Source organism: Pezoporus flaviventris, unplaced genomic scaffold (assembly GCF_033815535.1).
Source record: "Pezoporus flaviventris isolate CSIRO_AGI_PZ_B2104156 unplaced genomic scaffold, CSIRO_AGI_Pfla_v1 ptg000093l, whole genome shotgun sequence".
NCBI lineage: Eukaryota > Metazoa > Chordata > Aves > Psittaciformes > Psittacidae > Pezoporus > Pezoporus flaviventris.
This window is the reverse complement of record NW_026892641.1, coordinates 3,716,412-3,732,641: the sequence shown is the minus strand read 5'-3', so window position 1 is coordinate 3,732,641 and position 16,230 is coordinate 3,716,412. Positions and strand designations below refer to the sequence as shown.

Sequence of the window (16,230 nt, the reverse complement as noted above, 5' to 3'; positions counted from 1 at the left end):
GCCCCTGTGACAGGTGCTTTTGGGTGGTAACTTCCCAGGATGGAGCAACACCCCGTCACTGCTGTGGGGCTTTGCTCCCGATGCGGGTGAGCTAATTTAGCCACTGAAAAGTGGGTCATCCAGCCAGTTTGGGACTGGTTTTGGCATCTCCATTTGTCATGTTGACAGGAAGCGTTGCCTCCAGGACAGAAAAGCAGTTTGGGGCTGAAGGGCCGTAGAAGTATTTACAAGTAGAACGTTGTGGTTTGCATAAGGAAGGGGGAGGGTTTGGGGTTGATCCAAACACGAACATCACCCTGAAGTCTCCACGCTTGGGGTAAGAAGTGGTCTCCTGGACTGCTTGGGTTATGCATTGACATTTTGGGGTCACCAGCATTCCATCCTCTGGGATATCTTGCAGAGAGGGGGTTGCAAGACTTGCTTTATGCCTCCAACTCTTCACCCACCATTTATCCTTCCAAACTAGTGCCGGAAAACTTGTGCTGACGTTGGACGCTGTATTTCCTTCACCATGGGGCAGATGGTGAGGGCAGCCCCAGGCTTTGCCCTCATAACTCGGCTGAAGCAGCAGCGATAGAAAGGTCTGTGACGGGGACAGGGAAAAACAGCGAATGAAGGTGGCACATCCAACACATAGGAGAAGTGCTGTCAGTGTCATTGATGGGGCCAGGCAGGACCCCGCTGCGGGAACGACACGGGGGTCTCTCCTAATAGATCCAGGAGGAGGGAGCCGATCGCTTTGTGGCGCCGAACACAAAGAGCGCGTCAGTGGAGTTATTTGTATTGTTGACACTAAGTGAAAGAATTCCTTGGCAAACTTCACAATTAGCATTTAAGGATGAGGAATTGGGGCAATTAGAGGGGAAGCGGTGCTGCGCCGGTGGCCCCCGGCTCCCTCCCTCGTGCATCTTCTTGTTCTGCTGTGTTCGGGTTCATCGCCCTCATCACTCCAGCAGCTCTTGGCCCCCCTGAGGGAGGGGATCAAGATGGGTCTTGGGATGTGGCATCTCCGGGAGGCCACATGTATCACTGTGTGCATCGCCAGCATCTGAGGCACCCCAACAAGCTGCTGTAGCAGAGAGAGGTCATGGTGGGAGGCAGCCAAAGGGCTGCACGTGGTGAAAAGTCTCTGCTCAAGGTCAGAGCATCTTAGGCAGAAGCTCTTCCCTGTGAGGGTGCTGAGGCGCTGGCACAGGGTGCCCAGAGAAGCTGTGGCTGCCCCATCCCTGGCAGTGTTCAAGGCCAGGTTGGACACAGGGGCTTGGAGCAAGCTGCTCTAGTGGCAGGGGTCCCTGTCCATGGCAGGGGTTGGAACTGGATGAGCTTTAAGGTCCCTTCCAACCCAGATCAGTCTGGGATTCTATGATCTCAAACTGAGTACGCTGTGGAGGTATTTGGAAGGGAAAGGGCAGAGAGGGTCTGAGTGTGGTAGAGATGGAGGAGCAGATGTGTTAGGTGGTATCACATGAAAAAGACCTGTAGAAGAGAATTAGTGTAAGGTGGGTGTCGGGGTTTGGGCTGACAATATCAGTCCCAAAATCTTCCCCCTGCCTTGCTGATGGTTTTTCTCCAGGTGAACTGCAGATCCAGGATAGGTTTATTTCCCTCCCATCTGACAGGCACTTTATTGTCTTTGGTCCCTTTTTGGACTCATGAGGCAGGGTTTCTTCTGGAGATGGATGTGGCGCCTTAAGGAGACTGTTAATGGGGGTTTGTCTTTGTTCTTAATTAGATCCCTTCAAGGGAAAACCTCCTGGCCCGCTTTATTCTCCAGCTTTGTCAGAGCCTGTCTGCTTTATCTAAACACTTTGCAGAAGTCTCTTTACCTGTTTGCTTACTGGAGACATTATCATAATCCTGGTCAATTGGAAAGAGGTAGCTAAGACGGCTCGGCAGGTGAGGGAGCTTAGCAGCTAATGGAGATCATTCTCCAAGCTAGGTAAAGAAGGTAGAGGGGTGTTGCTCACCTCTGGGTGTTGTGTATTTGCCTTTGAATCCTTTCTGTGCCAGCTGATGGATGATGGCTCTGTTCTGATAACTTGCAAGGAGGCAGAGGAGGGCTGGTTGAGAAGCAGGGTGGGTTGTCTCGTTCCTCACCACCTGCAGCTGCAGGGCATAACCCAAGCTGTGGTGGAGAGGAGCAGGATGCTCAGCAAGCAGAGCCAGAGGGATTCAGTCCCACGTTAGTTATTGGGTGGCAGCAATTGAAGAGTGCAATTGAGGGATGGGGAGAAGGAGCCTTCACGTCCTTGCTCTTGGCATGAATCTGTAGGAGTCTCCATTTGCTCCTACCCATTTACTCCGAGTGGTTTTGAGGCTGGTACCAGTCCCTGGGAGCTATGGGTAAGGGTGGGTGATGCTGTCCCTGCCCTTCCTTGTGTGTGTCCTCCCATGTTATGGGCACCCCCATGCACTTGGGATCTGAGCTGAAAATGGGAGCTATGAATGCAAAATGAGTGACTCCAGTCCTCAGGGGTCCCCGAGCACCCACATTTCCCTGGGAAGCTCACCCAAAATGTGTTGACATAGGGATGTGTTTGGTTACGGCACGAGCTCCTCATCCCTCTCACTCTAAACCCTTGTCAATGTGCTTCACCCCTAATGAGGGAACCCAAGAGCCCCTCGCAGGGCTGTAGCCTGGCTATTTATGTGAGCACAGACATGCAAGTTGCCTGTTCTACATATTGCTGCCCTGATTTTTCAGTGCACATGATGAATAATTTACAGAAGCCGTGTGTAAGTATCTCTTTATTATTCATTATAATGAAGTGAGACAGCAGTAATAGTCCACTAGACTGGAATCCCCCAGGGCCGAACTTAACTTGGCTCTGCTTAGCTCTCCCCCAGTTAATTTGAACAAAGGGAGGGCTCCGCTTCCAGACAAGGATGCTGCTTGCTCCGGCAGAGCAGAGCCAGCATCGCTGCAGAAACAGGGGCACGTCTGCGGTCTGGGCAGGCTCCTGGCATTCCAGGTGTGGAGAGCAATCCATCTTTCCCACCATCCCTACGTGATGCAGCTGGAGGAGACGTACAGCTCCAGCAAGGGGAGCATTATTCCTTTGCAGGAGGATATATGGCTCGTGGCTCCAAAGCCAGCGCCCGGAGGGACCCTGAAACATGCCAAGTGTCACCCCTTCCCTCCACCCGATTTATACTATCGATCGAGGTGACGCTTTGCCATCCCAGCAAGGGACGCATATAACACCCTGAAACCCCTGCAGGAGAGGTGCTGTGGTGGGGATGGGGACAGGGACAACCCACCAGCCCATCTCTGAATTTACAGGCATGTGGAAAGGGACTTGTTGTGAGGTTTTGATTGACTGGAGGTGCCTTTTCCTAGCGTCTTGGCTGCACAAAGCTGCTGGCACAAGCTCACATCAAGCCTGATTTTCATGGTTTGCTAGGGGAAAGTTTCCTTTCTGTGGTCCTTGGTTGGGAAAGATGAAGCTCCTGAGAGGTGCTGGGCTCTTCATTTAACCAAATCCTTGGTGGTTTTGCTGCTGTGGCAGCAGCAGAGAGGCCACAAGTAACAAGATGGAGAAAAATCTATCAGACGAAATGAAAAAGCAGTGTTCTGCAGGAACATTTTAATTCCCTTTTCCCCCTTCCCTTCCCTCTGTTCTTTGCCAAGCATAAGTCAGCACCACGGGCCGGAGCTGCCGCGTCTCAGAGCAGGGAGGGTGGGAGACAGGCAGGAAATAAATCGCAGCAACAACCGCGTTGTGTTTTCAAGGCACTTGCAGGATTTACAGCTGCTTGTCCAAATGTTCTCTTCTCTTCCCTGTGCACTGGCTCCAGCTGTTTCTCTTCTTCCCCTCTTCCTGTGTGTACTATGGCCCCTGTGCCCCGGCAGCAGGTGTATCTGTCACCCTGGGGGTGGCTCAAGGGCCACGCTGACAGGCTGAACTGTCAGCACATTGACAGCTTCATCTGGATGTCTTGGTATGGAGCAAGGGTAGATTGAGGAGGGGAGGTGGACATGGCTGAGATGAGATCCTCCCCCTCTACTAAAGCTTATTGAGGCCACACCTGGAGTGCTGTGTCCAGTTTGGGGCTTCTCAGTGTAAGAAAGCTACCGGAGAGGGTCCAGTGAGGCCACAAGGATGCTTAGGGGTCTGGAGGAGAGACTGTAGGAGCTGGGCCTGGTTAGTCTAGAGAAGGGCAGATTTAGAGTGGCAGAGCATGGGAACAGGCTCCCCAGGGAGGTTGTGGAGTTTCCTAACCTGGAGACATCCAAACCCACCATGGACACATTCCTGTGTAACCTGCTCTGGGTGACAGGGGACTGGACTGGATGATCTCCAGAGGTCCCTTCCAACCCTAATGATTCTGGGACTGTATGGGTATGGAAAGTCTGTGTAGCATGTGGAGATCAAGCAAAAAGGATTTTTGGCTCTGGTTCTCCAGCTCTGTATGAAAGAAAACTATGGTTTTTTTGGTGGACCTGTCATTTCTGTGATGACGTGGGACATGGGGACAGGGTCGCATGGCCACGGCGTGTGCCATCTCCATGTCTGCCCATGATAGGGAGCTCCTGTTGTGCTCGTGTCTGCTTTTTGGGAATGGGGGCGCTCATTGTGTGATCTCCTCCAGGTTTGTGACCATCTTGTCTCTTCCTTTGCAGATGTACTGTTGATGACCGGGTCACACGGGTAGCGTGGTTGAACCGCAGCACCATCCTGTACGCCGGCAATGACAAGTGGTCTATAGACAACCGTGTGGTCATCCTCTCCAACACCAAGACCCAGTACAGCATCAAGATACACAATGTGGATGTCTATGACGAAGGTCCCTACACCTGCTCCGTGCAGACAGACAATCACCCCAAGACTTCACGCGTCCATCTCATTGTGCAAGGTAGGTATTTACGTGACTCATGCTGTTGCTGCATTGACTGTTGGATATGGGAAGCTGTATGGACTTGGGAAGGGTTTGGAAGTGCCATCTTGGTGATGGAGGTGTAGGAATCAGACCAACATCCATTGCTTCAGGGATCAAGTGGTGTGGGAATGGATGTGGACCAGTGCCGGCCATGCCAGGACTGGATGATGACTTGTGTCATCTCAGCCTCGCTGTGTTGTATGGACATCATGTATAGCAGAGCTCACCTAAGGACTGAAATAGGGTCTGGTGTGTCCTGCTGGGAATTTGACCCACCTCCATTGCTTGGGACCATGTTGCTTGGGAAGCAGTCAGCAAGGCTCCTGGGCATGCATATGAAGATGCTTTAGGAGGGCAGAAAACAAAGCGTGAGGCTCTGTGAGTTTGGGAGAGGGAACAGTTTGCATGAGAGGCTCAAAGTCATTGCACGGCCATAAAGGGCTTTTGCAAAGGGCTTTGGAGGTTGGTGTAGCAGGTCCTGTTGGGTTGCAAAGCAGAGTTTCTCTGCTGGGCAGAATCTGGGTACCAGCAGCCCTGTAGTACTGTGGTGGATTCCACTCTGTATCCTTGTGGCTTTACATCAGCTCCCGGCTTTTGTCCGGCCTCTAGATTAATTTTTCAGAGTTAGTGTTAGTTCAGGTTAGATAAAGATAATGAAAGTTTCCTAATCCTCTTAAAGAAGATTTATCTGGCTGAGTAGAAAGCTCTCGGAATACAATAAAGCGTGTATAAAACCAGGACCTAATCTTGCCTTTAATTTCAAACAGCTGATGGGTATTGATTTAGCAATGAGCAAATCTGAAACATTTCTCAGCCTCGACATGTCTCTGAGAAGCTTCCCCCCCTCCTCGCATATGTATGTATTTATATATCCTTCTCATTTGGAAGAGGCAGGGTTTGATTTAGGCCACCCAGCCAAGGGATTTTCCTGCTTGGTCTCAGCAGGAATGTGTTGGAGAGCCCTGAGAGAGGGAACATTTGCTTTGGGAAGAAGTCTGCATCAGGGACTGTAGCGATAGGACAAGGGGTGATGGGTTCAAACTGAAACAGGGGAAGTTCAGGATGGAGATAAGGCAGAAGCTCTTCCCTGTGAGGGTGCTGAGGCGCTGGCACAGGGTGCCCAGAGAAGCTGTGTTCAAGGCCAGGTCGGATACAGGGGCTTGGAGCAAGCTACGCTAGTGGAAGGGGTCCCTGCCTGTGGAACCAGATGAGCTTTAAGGCCCTTTCCAACCCAAACCAGGCTGGGATTGTATGATTCTAAGAGCAGAGCTCAGCTCTGCTGGGAGCATCCCCTTTCACTGGGCCTTTTCCTCCTTTTTGAGCTGCATGTGAGCAGTGTCTGTGAAGTTTAATCTGTTTATCCTGTCTGCTCTCTAAGCGCGCTAATCCGTCCTGTCAACACAGGGAAGTATCCGAGTGCTTTGCACCTCATGGAATCAGGTGAACTGGCAGCTCCCGCTCCCCTTGTCCCATTTTCAGAGCAGGGCTTGCCATGCAGGCACTTCCCAGGCTTGGATGAGTGAAGGCGAGGGATGCTTTGCATCCAGAGCATCTGTCTGGAGCTGAGACAGTCCTGGCTGTTCCTGGAAAGGTTCTTCCCTGCTGTGGGCATGTGGCACATCTTATTGAACAGCTTCTGTGCAGCAATGACTGTGGTTCTCAGCTGTGTTGCAGAGAGGAGCTGGGGTTCTGTGGTGATGCAGGTACAGGTCAAGTGCTCTGTGCTGAGAAGCTTCTCTATTTCTCTTTTGATGCATTAAGATCAAGCCACAGGGTTTACTGAAGTGGGGCTGCTGTGAAAGTCCATCTGTAGGTACCACCTTGCTGTCCTGTAGATGGTGGTGGTGGCCCAAGCAGCAAATCCTTCCCTTCTCTGTCCCTGCTCCAGCCCCAATGCAGTTCCTTGATGAATAAAACATGCCTTCTGACCAGTCAGCAACCGTGTTCAGGGCAGTTCATTTCTATTCGTGTTGTGCAAAACTCTGAAGTTGGCTGGATGGACTATTGGCTCTTTGTGTTCAGTTGGGTTTTAATGGTGTTTCTGCCTCCCCCCCGCCCAGCAACCCGGTGATAAATCTGCCACGGAGCTGCAGTCAACAGTAAACGTGTCTCTTAGTGTTGCTATTAATACACCTCTTGGATTGGATCATAGCAACAGCTGTTAACAAGGGTTTATAAGAGTGTAGGTGGCCGGAAGCCAAAGGGGTTTGTTTTGTCTCCCTTTTCCTCCTTTTTCTCGGGGGCCACCTCGTGATGATGGGATGGAAGCTTTTAGGAACACACGTGATGTTTGTGGCTTGCCAGTGTGTTTGGGGGAGTTAGGCATACAGAGAGAACTGGCATTGAATCTCATGTAAGTAGAAGATCATAGAAGCATCATAGAATCCCAGACTGGTTTGTGTTGGAAGAGACCTTAAAGCTCATCTAGTTCCAACATCCAGGGTTCACCTAGACTAGAGCAGCTTGACTCCAAGCCCCTGTGTCCAACCTGGCCTTGAACACTGCCAGGGATGGGGCACTGTAGACCACAGGCAGGATACACCCATGCCTCCTTGGTGTGCACTATTTAAGGACTTGGGGTGTATTTCAGCCTGAAAAGTGGACTTCAGGGAGGATGTTTTGGTTAAAGCTGTGGCTTTTGTAGTCAATGTCCTCCTTGTAGTAGACACTGTAGGGAGGAGAGAGTATGTGCTGAAGTGGCATGGCATAGCATAGCTTTGCTTTGGGATCCACACAGCTCCCTGGGTGATGGAGCTTTCTGTGCTGAACACTGTAACAGTCCATCCCTACCTGACAGTGGTCTTTGGTATCCCTCAGATGTCCTCTGCTGCTGCTTTACGTAGTGAAGCCTCCTTTGTGTGGCCTTAATCCTACTCACCATAGATTCCTCTTTAAAACCCCTCCTGGCTGTCAGCATTGTTACTGGGAGCTGCTGGTCGGTGCAATTCATTTTCCCATCCCAGTATTTGCTGCTTTCCTCATGCTGAGAGCCAGGATGGGTTTCAATGGACCGTGGCCTTTGTTTTCAGTAGGGAAGTTGTGGTCATGTGGATGGCTTTCCAAGTGCACCTAAGGATGCTCCCTAGGGCTGCCTCGTGTCACTTGTTGCATCCGTCACTTCTCAAAGCATCACTGATCCACCTGTAGCTCCTCACCAAGTGTCTCCAAAGCAAACTGAATCTTTCTTTCTGCCTTCTGATAACAACCAGCTCCTCAGGTCTCTGACAGGGCAAATCCCCCACCCCTTGATGGCCCCACTGAGCTCTTCTCTGATGTAGACTGAGCTCTGGGCTCCCCTTGGCACCGCAGATTTCAGGATGGCTCCAGTTAAGCTCACTTTTATCCCGCTGCCTTTGGTATCCAGGCAAGAGCTGAGGCAGTGACACTTATTAAAACCTTACCAGGAGGCTGATGGGTGTGTGGTGAGCTGAGGAAACGCAGGGAGAGGCTCAGCTGCCTTAGGTTGTAGGAAAGAGCCAGTAATAGGCTGTAAGCATAGGAAGTGTTTATTAGAAAACATATTTTAACTGCTTGGTGTTTAAGACTTGGTGTGAGGAGGGGGTGTGTGGAGTACAAAAATAGCCTGGAGAAAGGAAAAGGGGAGAGAAGGGAATGCTTGCTAGGTAGGGACCTCCAGAACGGGCTTAGCTCCCTCCTCATTGGATACTTAAGCCCTTATCAACTGGTGTGGGGTTTTTGATCTACCTAAGAAGTCTCTATCACAGAGGGCAAGAGATAACAGTCTAAGATGACCATATCTAAGTATGATAGAGAGGACGGGCAGTCAATGTGATGCTGTTGGTAGATTCAGGTTGCTTTATGTCGTGTGCTGGGCTGGCAGGATGCGGTATGGATGGGGAAGCAACCGCCCTCCATCCTGCTGGCTGCAGCAAGAGGGTGTCTCAGGAGGAATGCCGCTCCTTGCACCGAGGTCTCCAAAGGCTTAGGGCTCAGAGCAGGTCCTCTTGGCATTTTGGAACAAATGCACAGATATTACTGAAAGGTGGCTGAGATCTTCAGTCAGGGTGACAAAGATGTGAGATTTGTCCCCTCTTGGCAATGGAAGTTGTCCTCAGTGGGGTGGCAAAGTGGCCAGTGATGTTTGGGCATGTATGTATTCCTTTGCCTCTGGGTCTAGCCAAGTGATTTGAAGCTACTTAGGCTGGAAAGGCGTCTTCCTTGGCATGTCTGTAGTGTTTATAGTCACGTTTTATGTCCTTCTCTGGGGACATCTGAGTGGGCATCACATCCCTGGACCATGCAGTGGTGCCATGCAAGGTGTCATCACACCAGCAGCTCACGGGGAAATGCATTTCCTCCCGAGATGGAAGCAGAGTCGGATGTGGCATTCAGGCCCTTGCATGTGTTTGCAGGACCAGAAGCAGAGCTTCCTTCCACCCTGGAGCTGATGGTATCTTGTGAGAGCAGGAGAAAGGAGGCAGTGCTAGAGGCTTACCTGGAGGTCTGGATGCATTTCTTCAGCATCCCACTCTGTTTGGCTATTGTGAGCCTAAAAGGGTAAGAACAGGATGCTCGGGAGTATGGAAGGATATAAGTGGTAGTGCTGGACCTGAACCAGGGTGGTACAGGTTGAGGTTGTGGCTGTTTGGTGAGGAATCCCAGAGGTGATGGGCTCAGTGGAAGGGAGCCCCACTATGGCTTCCAAGTCTCCCTGAAGAGCATGGCAGGGTTTGGAGAGTGATGCTTGTGCTGCCAAAGGGGGTGGCTGATGGCCACAAGTATCACCTAGCACAGATGGAAAGGAATCCTTGTGATAAGCAGTGTCCTGTCTTAGGATGGGAAAAGGGTCCAAAAGAGCAACCAGATCCATATGACACCATTCTTCCCTCATTGAAGCAGGAGAGGATGGGCCAGAAGGCAAAGGCAGGCAAATAAGGAAGGTGCAGCAGTGAATTTATAGCTGAAGGAAGACTAGAGAATATCTGGAAGGAATAGCAAAGATTGAAGGGAGAAGGAACTGGAGGGGGAATAAAGCCAAAGAGGATGAATAGAGAAACTCAGAGAGACATAGAACAAAAGGAAGAGAGAAGCAAATGTGCACATGCAGGAAAACACTGAGCATCAAAAGGGGATAAATGAAAGAGTAATGAAGGAGTGAGGGCACAGGGAGCGGGAAGCAATGGAAAGGAAACAGCATGTCCTGCCTAGGTGGGAGCAACCTTAAAGAGGACATGGACCTGAAATCCAGATGGGGCTATGGAGGAGGGATGGGATGGGATGGGATGGGGAACACCCAGCGAGTCCTTGGCTTCTGAAAGTCAGGGAAAAGGATCCGGTGGGACATGCCATGGGATTGGGAGCTGCTGGAACAACAGTGGGGTGGTGGCTGATGAGTTACTGCCAAAAGGGAACATGGGGAAGAGGGGGAGAGAACTGGAGATGTTGTTTCCCCATTCTGTTGCGCTCTGGCTTCCTAATTGTTCATAAAGATCCCAGGGGGTTGTTACACAGCGGGTAGAACATTGGGAGTTTGGGTTGATGGATTTCCCTGGCTCCATGTAAAAACCTGGAGCACAAGAGTGCATGGCAAGGAGTTGGGAGATGACCTAAGATAGGGTAGTCAATGCCCATGTTTCATTCTTGTGATGGCTTGTGTTTAGTCCCTGATGTGGATGGATTTTGCATTCCCCCCTGGCTTTTAGATGCCTTTATGTTGAATTCCAGTGTGGGAGAGACGTGGTTGCTGAGGAAATAGCAGCCAGGCTGGCAAATCTTGTCTGCACAGCAGAGAGGATGTGTCTGAAATCTGTGTGTGATGATCCTGTCCCATCAAAGGAACACAAAAAGTGGGTTTTGCTGGGGGAAGGCTGTGAAAAGGGAATGGCCTAGAGAAGGGGAAGGGAGGATCTTTTAGTGTGGAGAAGAGAAGGCTCATGGGGGGACCTGATCGCTGCCTACAACTGCCTGGCAGGAGGATGGAGCCAGGAGGGGTCTGGACTCTGCTCCCAAGGAACAAGGGATGGGACAAGAGGAAATGGCCTCAAGCTGCTCCAGGGCAGGTTTAGATGGAGCTGAGGAACAATTCCTGCCCCAGAGGGTGCTCAGGCATTGGAACAGGCTGCCCAGGGCAGGGCTGGAGTCACCGTCCCTGCACGTGTCCACACACTGTGTAGACAAGGCCCTCAGTGCCATGGGTTAGTGGTAGCCTTGGCAGTGCTGGAATGGTTGGAATCAATGATCTTGAAGGTCTCTTCCATCCTGGTTGGTTGTGTTTGTAAGCTCTTCCCTTGCAAACGAAGCACCCAAACTGTGTGTGAGGCAATGTGTGGCACATAGCTTGCTTGCCTGGGACATTTCAAGTAAGTCATTCTGTTGAATGAGGCACCTAATCCATTATCCTGAAACACTCAGCTTTGGATGAGCCTCTCAGATTGGGCTGTCATAGGAACAGGTTTGATGGGAGATGATCATCTTTGCTGCTGAGATGCAGTATTTTGTTCAAGTTCCTCATGTTGCCTCCTTGCCCCCTAGGTGGGATGTGGGGGCACTTTGCATGCCTGCATTTCTTCTTTAAGGGCATCAGCCCCAAACAGGAGCTTGCAGCATCATTGGCACCTTTGTGCTGGTTTCTGTAGCTAGTGACTCCTTGTGCAATGACAGCTCCATCCCTCTTACACCAGGTAGGCTCATGCAGATCTGGAGGCACCATGATGTCTGTGGAGGCTATCACCTTTCCACTGGGACGTCCCCTTCTGTAGGCAGACCAGGTCTCTGTGGGGACCTGTTCCTTGGGTAGAGGTGGGTGATTGGTTGTCGTCTGGTATTATGTAGAGCCTGTAGGTAGCCATGTGTCATCTCACCCTACTAAAGGTGTAGGAAGAAGTCTCATTTAATGGCCTAGGAGCCAAGGATGCGGAAGGAGGAACACAGGTTGCGTGTGTCAGCTGCAGTGCTCAGCCAGGCTCTGCACTCTGAGGCGTCCATCAGGAATGATCTGGTGGCTAAATATAGTCCAGGGCTGCGGTGAGTGGCTCCAGTCGGGATCGATGTAAGGAGCAGCTGGGAGATGACTCAGCTCGCATGTGGTTGTGTGCATCAGCATCACATGTAATCAGTGGTCACGCAGTGATGCCTGCCGTGCTGGCTCTTCCCATGTGGTTTAGCAGGGAAAAGGGATTGCCAGTGACACGGGCTGGACCTGTGCTCTCGGCTGGGGTGGTGGTGGCTGTCCCTAAGCACGCACCGGGGTGTCTGCTAGAAGCACACGAGGCCCAAGCTCCCTGGTTGCTTTTGTCCCCATATGGGGAGGCTGTGGAGCACATGCAGAGCTTGTGCCCGCAGGAAGAGCATGGACTGGCTGGTTTGGGGGATGTCACAAGGGTGACTTGGCTATTTGCAGCCCCTGGTTTAGGAGGCAAGGGGCTCCGATGGAGAGCGAACCGCAGCAAGCGGTTCAGGTTTGGCGCGGTAAAGGAAGGAGATAAATCACAGGCTTATTGTTATTGAATTTAGTGGCATCGCTTTCACATTCCATTTCTCTCGCCGGCTTTCCAAGCAAACAAGAAATTACAGCACAAATGCATTCTTTTTGGCCCAGCAAACATTATGCATTAAGTTACTTGTGATTAATACCATGCAGGGTCAAGGAAATCCTCTGTGGGCTGCTCCCCGATTCCTTGGGATTTAATCTGTATTCAGTTTGCTTCTAGTCGCAGTCTTTTACAAGGAAGGCAGGAGTATGAATAAGGGGGGATAGGGACCTTGCTAATATCTTCTCTGGCTGCTTGTTAGCATGTTCCGCTGGTTCTTGGTATGTTTGTGTCTCATATATGTAGTGTGGAGAGTAACAAGACAAGAGGAAACAGCCTCAAACTGCACGAGGAGGGGTTGAGATGGAGCTGAGGAACAATTCCTTCCCCAAAGGGTGCTCAGGCATTGGAACAGGCTGCCCAGGGCAGGGCTGCAGTCACCGACCCTGGGAGTGCTCCCAAACCATGTAGACGAGGCCCTCAGTGCCATGGGTTAGTGGTGACTTTGGCAGTGTTGAGAATGGTTTGAGTTGATGATCTTAAAGGTCTGTTCCAACCTGGTTGATCCTATGAATCTATGGGTTACTGTCTTAAGTCACGGGTATCTGCTCTGTAGGGGATGCAGGGCAAGTAAATGTAAAGAAACAAAGTGAATCCAAGGAAAGCATGCTGTCAGTAGGGAAATGATAGGAACAGCATCCATAATGGTGCTGGTGGGCTGTGAGATATTAGTAGGGCTGTTTGTGGCCTTTGGTGGCCAGGAGAGCATTAGGACTGGCACCCAACCCCGATCCCAACCGGACCCCATCTCAAGGCACAGCAGGATGGCAGGATGTGCTTGTCAGGGCAGATCTGTGCGTGCTTTGGCTGCACCCACCTCATGGTGTTTATGGGGCACAGCAGGTTGGTTTTAGCTGCAGAGTCATGTTTGGTGCTGGATCTGTCCCTCCTGCCAGCACTCGTGTCCTTGCATTTGCCTGGCTCCCATCCGCTCATCCCATGGGATTAAACCTGCTTAAAGGCAAAGCCAATGTGCCCTTGAGATGCCATTGTCCTCAACAGCTTGGCTGGTAGGATCTATAGAAATGTAATCAAGGTCTTTAGATGTTCTTCTCCAAGTCCTGGTAACCTCATAGGCAACGATCGCTGTCGTGGCAGGGTATCAAGCCTCATCTGCCCACTGTGTCAGCATCCTTTGCTAAGGGAAGGGGGCTAGGGCTGATGAGTGTATTGATAGTGGTATTTTCCTGCTCAGGAGCAGAAGTATTTCTGTGCCTGGGAGGAGCAGAGGTTCGCATCTGTGTCCAGAACGCTTGTTTCTGCATGTCACTTTGTACGTGTGGTTTAGGAGTTAGGGAATGGGAAAGGGATGCTGACTGTGAGCTGGGAGAGGGCTGGGAAGCTCCAGCTTACACCCCCCACCCCCCGCATGTGTGACCCCTTTTTCAGCCTGGGAGAGTAGCCCTGTCCTAAGGCTGTATTGCTGGAAGACAGACGGTGATGGTCCTGGGGGACAGCCTAGAGTGGGACAGTCCTGGCTGCGTTCTGAGCATGCAGCACCTCGAGTTTTCGAGTTGGTTTTAGTTGTCCTGAGCCACCTGCCTTCCTCTGGCAGGGAGCACGTGTATCTAGTAAGGATGTGAGAAGAAGATAATGTCTGTGCTGTGTTTGGGGTTTTATTCTCCGTCATCCATGGCTGGCACAGCCTTTCAGGTAGCGTGGAGTGTAGAGCAGGGTGTCACCCCACAGGGGTACCTAGGGGGAGTGCGATAGCTGTGATTTTGCTGGTCCTGCATCACCCTCATCCTGCTCTAGAGCTTCTGTAAGTAATAGCACACATAAGACAGCCAGGCTGACTTGTGGATCAGGGGTAGACATCCTGGGCTCCCACCAGATGCTGTCCTTTAGGTCTAGCACTGCTTGTGAGGAGTGCTGGTTTGCAGGCTTGTGAGTGAGTGACAAGGGCCCAGTGGTGGGAGGGCTTTTATGGGATGACGTGGCTGGTTTTAGATGTTCCTGGTACCCGCTGAGGTGCTGTTACTGATAGAGCGAGGTGCAGGGAGGCTGGTAATAGGGGATAACGTCATCTCCTAGTCCCAGCGAGGAAGGGCCATCAGAGCTCATCGGAGTCAACTGGCACCACTCTGAGCGTTAACTACATTTTCCAGCAGTGCACACTTTTCATTTCCAGATTGCTGCTTCCCCCCCATGAAGGACTTACTTAAACAATCTTCCTTGCTATAACAGACCGTGTACTTCTGTATTCATGTGTCAAGGTGTTGGGCAATTCACTGCCTTGCAGGGCACATCTAGCTGCAGAGACTGGTCTGTGGCTTGTCCCACTGAGGGAGGTGGTTGGGAAAGCAAACATAGGGTGTTCTGGTTAAGGTTGGGATAGAGTTAAGTTGCTTCGCAGTAGCTGGTACAGTGCTGTGCTTTGGATTTAGTCTGAGAATGATGCTGATGACACAGTGAAGTTTTAGTTGTTGCTAAGTAAGTAGTACTTACCCTGATCTGAGGACTTCTCAGGCTCCTCCAGTGAGGAGAGGCACAAGAAGCTGGGAGGGAGCATTATCCCCTTTTAGCTTTATATTCTGTCCCCATGCTTACTTCCCTTATCATTATTATTATAGAATACATTATAATGTATTTTATATACATTGTCTATTTTATATTTTAGACTGTTAAGTTCTGGGCCCCTCACTGCAAGGGAGGCATTGAGGTGCTGGCGTGGGGCCAGAGAAGGGCAATGGAGCACAAGTGTGATGGGGAACGGCTAAGGAAAGAAGGCTCAGGACCTGATCGCTCCCTACAACTGCCTGACAGGAGGATGGAGCCAGGAGGGGCTGGGCTCTGCTCCCAAGGAACAAGGGATGGTACAAGAGGAAACGGCCTCAAGCTGCACCAGGGCAGGTTTAGATGGAGCTGAGGAACAATTCCTGCCCCAAAAGGTGCTCAGGCATTGGAACAGGCTGCCCAGAGCAGGGCTGCAGTCACCGTCCCTGCAAGTGTTCACACACCGTGTAGACAAGGCCCTCAGTGACCTGGGTTAGTAGCAGTAGACTTGGTCTTAAGGTCTTTTCCAACCTGGTTGACCCTGTGATTCTATGATTGTACTGGTGTTATAAACACTCTTCTTATCTCAACTTGTGGGTATTACACTCCTATGATTCTCCTCCCCATCCGACTTGGAAAGGGGGAAAAAGAGGGATGAGTGAATTTCTGCATTGTACTTAGTTGTTGGCTGGATTAAAACAGCAACAGGGCACCCCTGATGTCCCTTTCCAGGCAGTGTCTGTATCGGCTGTGATAGATTTCTGACTCTTCCCAGTGGGAGCACCCTTGTTTCAAGGGTCAGGTATGTGATGCTGTGTGACCTCGGGTCTGCTTACCTTGTATGCTTTAGGAATGGGACTGGGACAGTATTCCTGGTGTTGCAGAAGCAGTGTCAGGGCTCAGTCACTCCAAGGGAGCTGTGTCTGACTGCCCGGAGAGCTGGGAAGCGGCGTCAGGGAATGGGCTTTAATTGCTTTTTGCCAGGGCCTGGGTTATTTATGGATGTGCAGATTGCCAAGTTATTTATTAGATGGAGTATCTGGGGATAGAGTCCTATAAATCACCATGGATGGTATTGAAGGGAGCAGACGCTCAGTAATTTAAACAGCTTTCTTTAATAAACATGCTAAAAGATGAGGCTGGTTGCAGGATGTAAGAAGAGCTGGATATTGGGCTCTTGGATGTGTGTGTCTGGGGGGAAAACCAGTGTATCTGGTCCCCACTGGGCACTGGGGACCCCTCCGTGCTGGACTCGTCTGATACACTGGGTTGGTGACTGGACAGGGCAATGGGGTGGATGCAG

General features: G+C 51.1%; 1 protein-coding gene across 6 annotated transcripts in view; it reads left to right on the top strand.

Annotated features, from left to right (window-relative positions):
- The window catches only part of LOC133281060 (opioid-binding protein/cell adhesion molecule homolog), a 332,189-nt gene that overhangs the window by 309,445 nt on the left and 6,514 nt on the right, over positions 1 to 16,230 (top strand). For all 6 annotated transcript variants that reach the window (XM_061476212.1, XM_061476211.1, XM_061476213.1 and 3 more), the window contains one exon: positions 4,625 to 4,857. In XM_061476212.1, coding sequence (XP_061332196.1) covers positions 4,625 to 4,857 — 233 coding nt within the window. The remainder of the gene's footprint in view (positions 1 to 4,624; positions 4,858 to 16,230) is intronic.